The sequence below is a fragment of the Scleropages formosus genome, chromosome 10 (genome assembly GCF_900964775.1).
Source record: "Scleropages formosus chromosome 10, fSclFor1.1, whole genome shotgun sequence".
NCBI classification, from domain to species: Eukaryota; Metazoa; Chordata; class Actinopteri; order Osteoglossiformes; family Osteoglossidae; genus Scleropages; species Scleropages formosus.
In genome coordinates this window covers 17,791,601-17,806,469 of record NC_041815.1, presented here as the reverse complement: position 1 = coordinate 17,806,469, position 14,869 = coordinate 17,791,601, and the positions used below count along the sequence as shown (strand labels likewise).

General features: G+C 42.1%; 1 protein-coding gene across 2 annotated transcripts in view; it reads right to left on the bottom strand.

Annotated features, from left to right (window-relative positions):
* Window positions 1–14,869, bottom strand: part of LOC108928679 (opioid-binding protein/cell adhesion molecule homolog) — a 52,977-nt gene that overhangs the window by 8,613 nt on the left and 29,495 nt on the right. For both annotated transcript variants that reach the window (XM_029255267.1, XM_018742726.2), the window contains 2 exons: window positions 3,038–3,273; window positions 822–947 (listed from right to left, as the gene is read on the bottom strand). In XM_029255267.1, coding sequence (XP_029111100.1) covers window positions 822–947; window positions 3,038–3,273 — 362 coding nt within the window. The remainder of the gene's footprint in view (window positions 1–821; window positions 948–3,037; window positions 3,274–14,869) is intronic.

Sequence of the window (14,869 nt, the reverse complement as noted above, 5' to 3'; positions counted from 1 at the left end):
AGTGGCACTCCTGGGTATCCCTACAGGTGAGCAGGACTGGCTGATCAGTTCACTTGTGACCTGCTGCACCTGTGAAAGAAACCTGCGTGTATTTTATGGCACAGAGTCCAGAAATGCAGCAAACTGCTAGTTCAATAGTGCAAATAGCCGGTACTGATAAGAGTTTAGACTAAATCGCATTGATAACAATGAACTAAATTTCAATTACGCTCCTTGACTTACAGCAGGGTTCCATTCCGATGACCTTGACTAATGTTGACTTCATTACAAATTGCAAATCCTCTTATACTGAATTATATAAATCAGAAGGAGGTATAAATAATATATGCGAGGGCTTCGTTGCATTATAGGGCTTCCTTATATTTTTTCACTAATTTCATACATTATTTGTGTTAAAATAATACTAATATAGAATATTTTATAAAATTGCAATGGTGTTTGTGTTTTGCACCTGATATTAGTCCTTTTTTTTAATATCAGGAGAGCTGGACAGCCTGTGGTACACTCTTAGAGGATAAATCTGAGCATCCATCCAAGCTCACCATCCACATGTCAATACAGTTCTGAGTGTTCTGACAATACTGACTGTTCTCTGGGTGAACTCAATTCCAATTTTACTCTGAAATACAGAACATTAAAAATGCTCCCTCCCACTGAGGGCAGTCACTGAGTTATGGACTCTGCATCCACATAATGATTTCCTATTGATCTAATTTTCCAGTGCTCTGGGACCATATTTCCAAGAAATACCCTCAGGAAATGAACCTGACACTCCAAGTCCATATTAAAAAGCAAACTTTAGAGTCAGGCTTTTCTCTTACCCCTCTTTAAAAGGTGTCTCCAAGTGATGCTGGGCTCTGGTCTGCCAATTGCTACACACGTGAGGGTGACATTGCTGCCTTCATTCACTGTGATGTCAGTGGATATGTTTACAATCCTTGCAGGAACTGCAGGGAACAAAAATAAAGGCATGAAAAGAAGAAAAGCAAAAAAGAGAGCTCACAGAACACATGTAATACTACCTACAGACCTGCACGACTTACTCTCTAGAGTGCGACACTCCAGAGACTGCATGACTCATCAACACATTCTCCTCAGCTAAATTTTAAATCATTAATGAAAAAAAATAGACATTTTGAAGGCTCATCTCTAATAAGCCTTTCACGTCATGCACGTGCTAAGAAGCAGACAAGAGATGGATAATAAAAGAAGACAGAAGTTCTTTCTGGTAAACATAAAAAATAACCCAACTGTACAAATGGGAAAATAATTATACTGACAACTGAAATAAGTAACTCGCACACACGTTGTCTGAAACCGCTTGCCCCATATGGGGTTGCGAGGAGCCGGAGCCTAACCCGGCAACACAGGGCGCAAGGCCGGAGTGGGAGGGGACACACCCAGGATGGGACGCCAGTCCATCGCAAGGCACCCCAAGCGGGACTCGAACCCAAGACCCATCGGAGAGCAGGACCCAGTCAAACCCGCTGTGCCACTGCGCCCCCTTCATAAGTGAATCTATTATTATTATTTTTTTTATTAGTAGTAGTAGTAGTAATAAAAGAATACAGTTGAGCTGCTGTAGATACCTTTGCATGTAGTTTGTGTGCGGAAGACCAGTGAATGAATTTCCACAGGTTTCAGCGCAGAGCGGAAGCACAAAACAGTGGTTTGGAACAGAACACTGAGTGACGCAGCACTACATAACAAAGACAAGTGATCAGGCCTGAAATCACTGCCCCGCTGTGCTCGACGAATAGATCAAGTGGGAAATGTGCCTGAGGAAGCGTGGATAAAGTGCCCCATCGGTTTGGAGAGGCCTTCAGAGTACCTCAGTGACCCGAACCCAGGAAGTGCTGTGGCCTGGCTCAGCTCACCTGTGGATTAGCTGCTCTCACTCAATGAGCGCTGCCTTCAATTCCAGCCGCGTCGTCTTAGTTACGCCCTGACCCGCTACATCGCCACAGCACCGAATCTCCACGCACCCAGAAAGGTACAGCTCCGGGGGAGTCTGGTGGACAAGTTTAGATTCAGACCACCGCTTCCTTTGACCTTCATCGCAGATTAACGCTCAGAAGGGATCATTTTCCGAAAATTAATTATGGATGGGAATTCCCCGTGTTACACTGAGTAATGAGCAGCTGTGAATACAGAGGAAACTGGCAGGAAAATAGACTATCGATCTCATAGGTCAATTCAATTATGTGATTTTACACAACAGTGCGTGCTGCAGTGTGTTTTCCAGGACTCTGTTTAAACAAAGGCTATTACCACGTCTGTTTAAACAGCGCAAGAACTCATTTAGGAACGGGCTAAAAATGCTGTCGTTTCACTAACCAGCTCTGCCACATGAAACGACACTTTTCCACAAGAATTAAGTGATGTTCATGCTTAATTTGACACTGTTAATTATGGATTTAAACAGCTTTTGTAGTGAAATTAGAAAAGAAAGATCACAACTGCAGTCGTTTAGCTGAATTATCTGAGCTTGCCGAACGCTGTCAACAGACTTCCACCGAGCATTCTACAGTAAAAACGCCATTAAAAAGCAGCCCAGCACAGAGCATCACTTTTAAATTTAAATCAGCTCATCTTTTTGAAGTATTTTATTATTTCACTGTACTGTATATTCTTAGGGGGGTGCGGTGGTGCAGTGGGTTGGACCTGATCCTGCTTTGGGGTGGATCTGGGGTTCGAATCCCGCTTGGGGCGCCTTGTGATGGACTGGCGTCCCGTCCTGGGTGTGTCCCCTCCCCCTCCAGCCTTACGCCCTGTGTTGCTGGGTTAGGCTCTGGCTCCCTGCAACCCCGTATGGGACAAGCGGTTTCAGGTGATGTGTGTGTGTGTGTGTGTATACTCTTAGCATAATCAATCACAAAGCAAACATTCTGGACGCAAAATATGCAATATTAAGGTGGCATCTATACATAATCCTTGTGCCCTTGGCGGCAACTTTCATTTTTTACAATGCCAGGAGATGGCAAGGTCACAAACATCTCCACAAAGCAAGATTGGTAAAGGAGGCCAAGCATCATACCTTGTACTACGAGGTGTACCTTTGAAGACTTGGGTTTCTTGTTGGTGAGGACAGAGCAGACGTAGGGCCCTTCATCGTGCACATCCACGTTGCGGATCTGAATACTGTACTCCGTGATGGCTGTGTCGTTCAGAAGGACCACACGCGGGTCCAGGGACCACTTCTCCCGGCCGGCGAACAGGATGCTGGTACGATTCAGCCACGCTACCCTGGACACCTTCTTGTCCGTGATGCATCTGCATAAATGAGCGGGGGATTTTTACAGAAGGCACCTTCTGCGAGACCATGTCCTGACCGGGGCCGAGAAGGTGTATCAAGTATGGCTCATTGATGTATGCCAATGCTCCAAGACAAGATGAATCACTGCAGCCCGGAGAGCGAAGACCATCCTGTCGGCGTAAAACACCACAAAGAAGTAAAACTGCTTGAATGGAAACACCAGTATTATGAATGCAAAGCTCTAATCACAATGGACACAACTGACAGCTGAGGGAGAAGAATAACTATGCTTGTAAAACTAAGTAACTTGTTTAATTTGTTTCGTAAGTTCATGCGTCTGGGTGTCTGTGGAAGTGCCCAAAACACAGGTTCAAGATGTCTTGACTTTTAATGTGCCTCTGACTTCCAATCAGACACTGTGTCCCAGAATTCCATCGCACCATCGTGGATTAATGTTTTTTGTTGCCTTGTGAAAAACAGATGACTGTAATGGACACGTTTACCACAAGTCAGACAAGGTCACAACTGTTTATTGTCCAGTGGGTCTTGAGACAGCGGTCTAAACTGGGTCAGTTATTGAAACTTGACCCACCGGTGCAAACTTTTGACCGCACAAACATTCCCATTTTTTTTTCCACATTCTAAATGTATTCAAACACAGCCAATGAGTTTTCTGTGCCCTCACTGAACTCTCTCTAACCATAAAGTGATATTTGACCCTCGAGATAAAAGATGTTCTTTTCTTTTCTGACCATGTAAGCTTTCCTCCCTCAGATCAATGACTCAAGAATTTGCACATCCATCTTAAGTAAGTTACACTGACTGTAAAGACCAGGGAAACCACAGAATAAAGAAGAGGTCTGTTTTCCATCCCAGCATGCTTTGCCAAAGAAGGAAAGTTTCATTAAGTTGAAGACGACGACCTTTTAACTGGGGCAGGTTTTTAAAATCCATTAGAGGGTAACAGCAGTTGCCTGCCACTGACCAGGTCTGACAAAGGAAGCAAAGAGAGCTAAGTTCATCAATGGTGGATAGGCGAGCATTGTAACTGATGGCAACGGGTGTTTGCCCTACAGGCAGTGAATATATTGAATATCTTAACGAGTGGTTTCTGCATTGCACAGGTGGTTTTCAGGCACTCAGTGAGGTATATGACATTGCTGTCCCTTATTTGTGAAACGCCCACACAATTTAAAAGCACTGCATCTACTGTAAATTCAGAAACACAGAGAGTTTAATTATCCCATAACGGAACAAAGTATGTCTTTAGCAAAGGCTCGACATTAAAAAAGATCATTTCCGACAAAAGCCAATACTGTATTACCGTTTTTGCCAGTGGAATAGAAGGTAAATTTGTATTCCAGTTTCCACTTTTAAAATAGAAAGGAATGGGCTGCTTGTCAATACAAGTTGCATATTTTTCTTGGATACTGTCAAGAAGAAATGGAAAAAAGAAAAAAAAAAAAATCAATAAAAAATAAAAGCATCCAGTGGAAGCAGTGAAAGGCACCCCGTTTTGCATAAAAATACACCAGAAAACATTTTGGTATAGAACACAACTTGATTCCAAGATGCCACAGCCGAATCATTTGCAGAACTGCAACGGACACGAATATTCAGTGCGGAACAGGGGTCAGCTGGAGCCGAGATTTCAGCATGATGGCAACGGAATGAGCTACTCCTCAGTCAATTTGGTCTTCAGCACACTTTACAATATTAAATATGCCTCATTTTCCACACCACTTGATGAAAACCATTCCAGAACTTAGAAAAACTGACTTCTTCCACGGCTTCACACTGGGCTTTTATATTTTGCATAATATACAGTAAGTTCAGCTCCAGTGATAGACAGCTGACTGGTGCAGGGGAGCGCTATCGGAAAAGTAGAGACCGAACATTTTGTTAGTTACAGTTCAGCGAGGTGATGCGCGTGCTACTTCTAAGAATTTTTGTTGAAAGCTGCAGCATCATGTATTTCCAGCGTTCGTAATGTCTTTAGGCAGAGATTTCAGTCAAAGGCAAGCTTCTCTTTGATCACAGCCATATTAATCATCACATATATACCTGCTTCCCTAGCATTATCATTGTACCACTGGATTGCACTATATTATTAGTCCTATGCCAATTTAATATATTCCCAGCACGATATGAAATCTATCCCTGACACTAACTCAAGCACTGCCATTAAAAAAACTCAGCCCTTTTATTTAAGTCCAACCTTGCATGTCTATCACATCAGATACACAACATGCCAGATGTTCAAAGCATCTAGCCCCCCACAGATGTTGGAAATGCAAAACACACTGAAAGGCAGCATGCTGTATACTTTACTGCAGCGTGGGCTCTATCCAGTGCAGTCACTCCTACTTTTACTGTACAATAGCTGCACATACATTCCTGCATCACTTGGATGCCCAAGTTTGCTTATTTGTATTTGATTTTCATTCCATCTCCTTGCAATAATATTGCCTCCCTGCTCTTTTTCTCTCTCTCTCTCTCTCTCTCTCTCTCCTTCTGAAAACATGCTGCTCATTTCTGGGTCATTCCTTATCATGGCAGTGACGATCGCATAGAATGGAACCAATGCCAAAAATGAAGGACAGCTAAGAGGAACCTGAGGACAGCACTGACCTAGACGAGGTCAGCCGCCTCTGCTGGTTTATCCTTCCCCACGCGCACTCCGTTCAACGTCCCGCACGTTAAAACGCTCTGGGCCCTTCATGTTACAGCCTGGCAACAATAGGACCCCCAAAAATATCAAAGATCCAAATATCCAAAGACCTGCCGTGTAACAAATTCTGTGCCTCACTTTTCTTTGTGTGCCTCTCACGCCTCCTGGTTATATAAAACCACTCATATTGTAACAACAGCAAAATGTCGCCATCTTTCTATAGCACGCTGAGCTAGCAGGCTTTTGATGTGAATGTGCATCAAAGCAATGCTTGCTTTTTGTTGCCATTTCCTTTCCAGCGATTTTACATCAATTTTATGGAATTTGCCCAAGTATTTGCAGGGATATATAGGCACCTATTGTACATAAAAGTGCCATGATATTTGCAGTAGAATAGACTTGTGAAGTTCTTGCGTCGGGGTTAGAGTATGCGAGGTGCCCTCCCTGCGCTGTGTCATTTAGCCCATCCTCGGTGCCCCCTCACCCCCTGCTCCGGTACATTTAATGTGATTTAAGGCTGCGCTACCATGAGACCATCCTTTGCTGCCGAGAGTGATTCATTGTCAGCAAGTGTTGACATCATGCTCCAAAACAAACCAATTCAGTAATAATTTATTCATGCACCTCCTGCATAATTTAAAAGCTGTCAGTGGGATTCCTGACCTGAATCAAGCCATGAAAACAGCTGGATTAATTTTCCTCAGAGACCCTCATATAGCCTGTTTACAGATTACAGGCACCATTTACTGTACCACCTGGATTTTAACTAATAAAGAGGGGCAAAGTGAAAAACATTTGATCTCAACTCTGTCTGGACCGAAGCTGTCAAATGGTTCTCTTCCCAAAATCACAACATTGAAATCTGGCAATTTGTAAGGATATTTTAAAGCAAGACATGCACGATATTAAAAGAAAATTGCATTTAATAGCAAAGAAAAGTGTTAAAGAAAACTGCTTCCGTACATTTTGATTTGGAGTCTGAATTATCTGCACTCTGTCTTTATTCAACGGTCCTCTCTAAGCTCTGCAGTTATGCAGCTCCTGACTTCACCAATGGGAAGGATACGACCTGCTGTTCTCTGTCCTTCATTAACCTTGTATTATACCAGCGCCGTAACACTCACAGCTACGTGGACAGCATTTCCATTGCGCACAGAGACATGCACAAAGATAAATATTACCAAATGAGAGAAGATGGTGCCTACTGTCTACAGGGAACATGCTATTTTGGCCTAGATTGCATTAACACTTTGAACGTGTCATTGGTGTATGCTACAAGAAGCTGAAATTGATCAAATAAGATACTAGTGCAGTCGGCAGACCTAACAATGACATTCGGAATTTAAACCTTGACAACCGACAACAGAAAACTTCTTAGACGGCTCATTGCTGGATTTCCTCAGGATCAAACTGCTCGAGGAACCGACATGCGGGCACTGCAGCTATAGAGAACTGGTGATAACTACATGCTGAAAATTTCATTTGTGCTTTAATCTCATAAAAATTAATGTACTCCACTCACTACTTGTCTGGCAGTCTAGACACCAATTGGCTCAACTGATAACAATTGCTGTAGGGAAGTGACCAAGTTTTCCATATGGCCATCACTTCATTTGCCCTTCAAAAGCCTATCTTGAAAGATTTAAAATAGTTTTCCTAAAGAATACACCGATATCGAGCAGTCTACAACCACTTGGTCAAATAATTCTCAACTCCTTAGTCAAAACTCGAACACAAATGACATGCACTGTGTCTCAACTAGCCCAGATTTTCCTATTCAGTATAATGTTCAGAGCAACAGTTTCGGAGTGAGCCCAGCAGGCCACTGACAGAAGGTACCAGGGTGCTGGCATCTACACAGAAATGCTGCAGTTAAACTTGTTCCACTCACTATGTATATTATTCACATATAGTAACAGTCAGAAGTCTGAGTACACCTGGGCGACCTGGGCAAAACTTGAATGGGATGAGCTGAAAAGAAGAGTGAAAGCAATCCACAAGTGTCCTACATCTCTGGGAACTGCAGCAAAGAGCTGGAAAGACATGCCAGCTCATTTCTGATGGAAACTTGTGAACTGAATGAATTGTCAAGAAAATAATAGTTTCCAGAAACCGTACTCAAACTTTTGATTGGTACTGTGTAAGGAAAAGCTATGTGACTTGAAACTGAGCTATAACTGACAATTATTGTACTCATGTAAAAGGTTTTTCCATTTAGCTGACACTTTTCTCCAAAGCAACTTACAATGTTAAGGTTACAATTATTTAACCATTACAGGAGGGTGCGGTGGCACAGTGGGTTGGACTACAGTCCTGCTCTTCGGTGGGTCTGGGGTTCGAGTCCTGCTTGGGGTGCCTTGCGACGGGCTGGTGTCCTGTCCTGGGTGTGTCCCCTCCCCCTCCAGCCTTACGCCCTAAGTTGCTGGGTTAGGCTCCGGTTCCCCGTGACCCCATATGGGATGGGCAGTTCTGAAAGTGTGTGTGTGTGTGTGTTTAACCATTTATACAGCTGGGTAATTTTACCAGAGCAATGCAGGGTAAGTACCTTGCTCAAGGGTACTACAGCTGGAGGTGAGGCTCAAACCTACAACATTCAGGTCTAAAGGCAGTCACTTTAACCACTACACTACTCTGATACAATAACACCTACAATGATCTATCTACCAGCTAATATAAATGAATGAAAGCACCAAGTCATAATTCTAACACCCATAATATGACTCTAATCTCAGGGATGCCCAGTCCAATACTCCCGGGAAAAAAAAAAAAAAAAACTACTGTGACATAGCACTTACTCCCAGACAAACCCCATTGCCAGCAAAACTAAATGTGATTTTAAACCAAAAAAAATTAATTTATCAAAATTCACATTTCTTTCCTAAATGCCTGGTTCAGACAACAAATGTAGAAACACACTGGCCAAAAATGAAAGAAATATAAAATATACTTCTAAAAGTACATTTACGCTCAATCTCTTGCTTCATCACAATTCAACATCCTTGACAGTGAATATGAAAATCTGTGTTTTTGACAGTAACCCATCCAACCTTTTTGGACTGCAATCCCAGAAAGGCCAAATGACATGTCTGTTAAGCTTTAATTGAGGCAATCATCTTGGTAGTTTTGAGGTAATTGGAACACACATAGCCTAATAACTGCCTTGAGCTCAGCTATTCAGATCAGACTCCTCACTTAATAAATAATGTCACTGTGGAACCATGAACTCACAGTGAATGATGAGAAAATAAATATTATATTAAATATCTTTTTATAAAAAGCTTAAACTTTAAAAAAAAAAAAAAAAAAAATGCTTCTACTGAAAAAAAAAAAAAACTGAATTTAATTTTTATTACACTTTCTGCTTTTTCTCAAACTGGGCTCAAAATTCATAATGTGAAAGCAGTATAAAGGACTGTAATTAATAGGTACTACAGATACTGGTTCAAAGCTCGTCTCTCCTTTGTTCAGGACTGACATATGTGTTTCAGTCAGGCTTGTCCTTAAAGGATGTGAACAACTCAAGAAACATAAGCATGCATAAAATGGGAAAGAATGGCAGATGGAAATAAATAATGATGAGAATCTACCAATTTCTGAACACCTTCAAAAAGCAATTAAAATTCTGTTTTAAATGTTCAGACCACATCCACCATATGTACAGAACCTTGAAGCCTGAGAAAAATTGCTATAAAAGTGTGTGTGCATAATTCCAGAAGCAGCAGAAAGTTTAATTCTCTGCTTCTTAAAGTGCTAAGAAGTGGTGTTGTTTCTCTGCTCTACCTCATTAGCTTGATACCAATATTAGCTTGACAAAAAAAAAAAAAATGTAAGAAAGACTCTCAAAAATAAAATTCAAATTTGATTCTCCAGCAAAGCTAGATGGCAGAATATTTTCGACGGTAATTTAGGGAGCTGAAAATGAGCTGAAAGTCATATTATACAGAAACTTCATTGCAGAGTTTTAAACAAGGCATCATTTTAGCAATTTACTCCAGCAATTTGTGTTCTCGTACAGTAACGAAGAAATCAGAAGTAGTAGAAGCGTAAAGCACTGGTCAGATGATCGCTTTGCTGTGCTCACCAGATTACGGAGACATCAGACGTAACATATGGGTCAAACACCTGTCTGACGACAACTTTGGAGAACGTTCTGCAGTGCGCTGACCTGCTTCTCGCTGTGCTCTCATCCAAGTGGAAACTGCTTCAATTAGCTCTGAGGAGACATTTGCCCTATCTGTGGCACGTTTACTGTGGCACTAATTATTCCTCTCATCACCATAATGATACGGCTTTCATTCGCTTACACTTTGCCGGACCACGATAATACAGTGAGTATGGCTGGATTCGAAAAGTGGATTCGTAGTTCAGTGCAGCTAGAAACACAGTTTAACGTACTGACAGCAAAAATGTATAGCTGACCCATCATGTTTTGAAGAGTTCATAATATGCACAAATATCCTTAACTATAAACATGAAAAGAAACAAAGGTAGTTACTTAAATGACCCCCTATCCATAATTTATAAAAGCATGCCCATTTATTCAAGGTCATGGTGGTCCAGAGCCCATCCCTGAAGCATAGGGCATTAAGCTGAGACAGGACACCAACTCATGGCAGGGCAATCACACACACACACACACACACACACACACACACTAAAGGCAATTCAGAGTCACCAGCTCACATGCAGCACATGACTTTGGACTGAAGAAACTGGAGCAGTCAGAGCAAGAACATATAAACTCTGAATAGAATGATCCAGATTCAAAGCCTGGTCCAAATCCACATCTCAAGAGCTGTGACACACCAATGCTACCCACTTGCACCACTGTACCCCTCAACTACTCCACTTACTGAAATTAATCACGTTATACCTCTTGTGTTGAAAACTGGGTACTGTGACTTGTGTCACTAATTGTTGCGTGTGACAACTATGATAAGGTTAAGTAAGAATAAAAAAATGTGTTTACATGTATAAATACTTTCGGATTGTCAACAGCCGCTTGCCCCAAGCAGTGTTGCGGGAAGCTGGAGCCTACCCAGCAACACAGAACGCAGGGCCAGGGGATGGGGGACACCCCCAGGACAGGATGCCAGTCTGCCAAAAGGAACCCCCAGCAGGGCTCAAACTCCAGACCCGCCACACAGCGGGAACAGGGCAAAGCCACTACACCACCACCCCTCCCGTATAAATAAATACGAAAATACATGTAAATTTGAATAAGAAAAAATAAACAGTCTGGACAACTCTTATTTTACAAAAATCACTATTGCCACGGTTGGTGCAATTATTAAAAGGAAAGTTATCAAAGTTTTTTCATGCAAATTTGTATGGTGACATTGCAAAGCAAACGGTGCTTGAATCTGTGATTCGGTTTCACATCCAAGGACGTATTTTTACCGCTCAACATCGGAACCACTAAAAATCTGAAAGGTTCGGGGCGCCTGAGCTCAGGGCGGCAATTTTGGTGAATTCTGAGTGTTTGTTTGTCATTAAATCAGCTGCAACGTGAGCAAAGAAGCTAAATGGAAGACAGCTCGCAGGTGTTATGGGATAACTTCACATCAGTGCCACAGGTTTACAAAGAAATTTTACTTATATTTATATTGTATTTCGTCACGCTCGCTAAGGAAATTCAACCGGAGTGAACCAGTGGCACACACAGCAAAATACACTGGCTGTAAGTTAGTTGTGGTGGACTGCACTAGTTTACTGTACCGCTATTTCTTCACTTAGCTCACCCACCACCGGAGACAAAATTGCCCATAACTCCTCTGGGCAGCGGAACACATATTCCCCTTCACAGTGCACAAGTTTTATGTTAAGTGTGGGAATAGAATATGAGTCCCACTCTCTGCCACCATCACACTGCAAATGACCCCATGGTGCCTCATTCAATTTTCTTACTTCACCTTCTTCTTCAGAAAGTGTGCGGCTCGTTTAATTGTTGGCCATTTCCCCACATTTTTAGCATTTTACTTCATGTTTCATTACGTTGTGGTGATGATGTTCTAAAGTTGCATCATAAATAAATGTTGCACACTAGAACCCCACTCATTATCACCCAGCAGAGTGAACACCATGATCAAAGGTGTTTGGACGGCCAGTATATTTTATATAACATGTCTTAGTTGCATTTCATTGTTGTTGATGATGATGAAGATGATTTGTTACCTCCTTATTCACAATTTTATTACTTAGCATTAAGCAATATACAATTATTACACAAATTATTAGTCATTACAATGGAACTTATTGTTCTTTGTGTTATATAGGCTGCTTTCATGTTGTTTTAACATCTGCATGAAATTTGAGTCACTTTGAGGTGGAGGAATGTACTTTGGTTTTCCTCATAAGAAATTGTAATAGGACAGTCATTTAAGCACAATTCAATGGGTAAACTGTCAGGAACAGTTCGAACCTATTGACAGAGGCATGGGTTTAAACACATTTCAGCACAATTTACAGCATGTTACACCCTAAAGCTTTAAATCCAAAATCATCTACATTTTTATAAAAATCACAGCTGTCTGAGTCATACAGCAGTGTGTTGCCTCTTTATTATGGTCACCTTGGTGATGTTCCCAATTCTGGGTTTGAGAAGGGCAAAAAAGTACACAGCTGTACTTAAAATAAACCAAGATAAAATCATGTCCACTTCAGTGTGTCTACATCTGCCATTTATTTGCGCTCACTGTTTTTCCACACCTGCCCTTAATGCTTCCAGTTTCAGTACTACCTTAACCAATCAATGGTTATGACATAAGAAGAAGTTATTCCTTACAAAATATGCAATCAACAGCTTCCTGGGCATTTATAATATCATAAACAACCTGAATTATCATGAGCATGAATTCCAAAAGAACATGCAAAAATTTGATACAAATAACTGAAGAACCCTTTGTTTTTCCTGACTAATCATCATAAAGTGTAGCTCTGCACAATCATAACATATTGTACAGGTTCCTCCCAATATAATCATTATCGCATACTGTACGTGATTTAAACTCAGTTTTTCAACACTGTATACCCAAGTTCCCCACATCGATACTTGTATTATTATTCATGTCATGTATCTACTCTTTCTTAAAATCACCACTTTTCCTTATACTGATTCAGTCAATGTCATAGTGCAAGAAGCCATTAAAAAGTTCTGCATGGGCATTTTGGAATTTTCGCTGCATCTTTTGCTCATTAAATGTTAAAAGAAATACATGCTGACATGCTCACGTCCATAGCAGATTGCGAAACTGTACAAGGTGTCAGCGATGTCTGCGGAGGAAGTTTGCGCAGGCAGGCCTGTATGTGATGCACCTCCGGCAGGAGGACGTGTGCAGTGTGTCATCGGCGTTCTCAGGAGCACCACCAGGGTGATTTTCCAACCCCGTTGTAAAACAGCAAATTCAATGGAGGAATACTTCAAATTTATTCATTTAGCCGATGCTTTTCTCTAAAAAGCAACTTATAGTGTTAGAATTACTCATTTATAATAAAGCTGGATAATTTTACTAGAACAACTTAAGGAAAGTACCTTGCTCAACGGTACTACAGAGGGGAAGGGAACCAAACCTGTGACTTTCGGATCTAAAGGCAGGAGCTCTACCACGATGCTACCAGTTGTACCACGAAGCGTGACACTAACACGTTAAAATACATCAGTTTGGAATAAAAAAAAAAATGAGCACCCTTTTCTAATTCTATTACAACTGGCAGCTGTGTGTGAGCACGAAGACAACAATTACAGACAGGAATGGATCAACGATGGTCAATGAAAAGCCGTATAAATTCCCTCTATCTATGATCTACGCTACTCAGCCACTCACACTCACTGTCGACAGACGCTCGTCGTATTGCAGGATCGCGGTGGTCCGGAGCCCATCCCGGAAACAGACAGTGTCGAGGCAGGCTGCGCCCTGGACGGGACGCCAGTCCATCGCAGGGTAGCTGCGCGCGCACAACGGGCAGCAGGAATCATGTAGTCACCGATTCAGGTGAAACGCGTCTTTTCAGCGCTAAACGTTCGCAACAGAAGCGGTGGATGACTGGACAGTCGGTGAGGGCGGCGCGTACACACAGCAACAGATAATTACGAAAAAAGGTTTTCTTTATACGTGTGCCTACATTTTTCACCGCTGAGAAAAGAACGGCTAGTGGTGTCTGCGCAAGTTCGCTCCATAAACACACCAGTGGTGCCAGTTGCGCTGCTGTGTGTGTGAGCGCTCGCGCACCGCGCACCAGCCTCGCGCCGAGCACACCGCGGGAACCAAACAAGCAGCAGCAGCAGCAGCAGCGCTCCGCACTCCTCCTCCTCTCTCTGATCGCCGATCCACTGATGGCATCCCGGGGACAAACACACCGTGTGTCGTGCTCTAAGCTCCGCGACAGAGTGGCGCGTTCGGGGTAGTCCTCTCGCAGCCAGAAGGCCGTTGGGTCGAATCCCACTGCTGATCAAGGCATTGATTTACCTCAAACTGTATAGTTAAAATACCCTGCTGCGCAAATGCGTGAATATCACTGTAAAGTTGAAAATCCGACACTGCAAGTCGGTTCGAATTAAAAACAACAGCTCAGACTCAGAGAAGCCGCTTAAAAATGGTCCGTAAAGGCTGGAATATTTTTTTACCCCGGGCTGCACACGCCACCTTGAAAAAAACGCGTCTTCCACATGAACGAATGTAAAGATTTATGATAAACTATATTAGGAACGGTAACATTTTTTAACAGCAAAACCCACAGGACCGGTACACGAAATAACGCACAAATTCACTGTGTAGCAGACAACAATGTCGTTGACAGTGTGTTCAACACTTTTGCATTATTATTATTATTATTATTATTATTATTATTATTATAGGGAACACCTTTCCACGGCGGCTTACAATGTTTGATAACGAACTTTGCAATGATTTGCTCATCAGCACTGTTTTATTTAAAACATACGA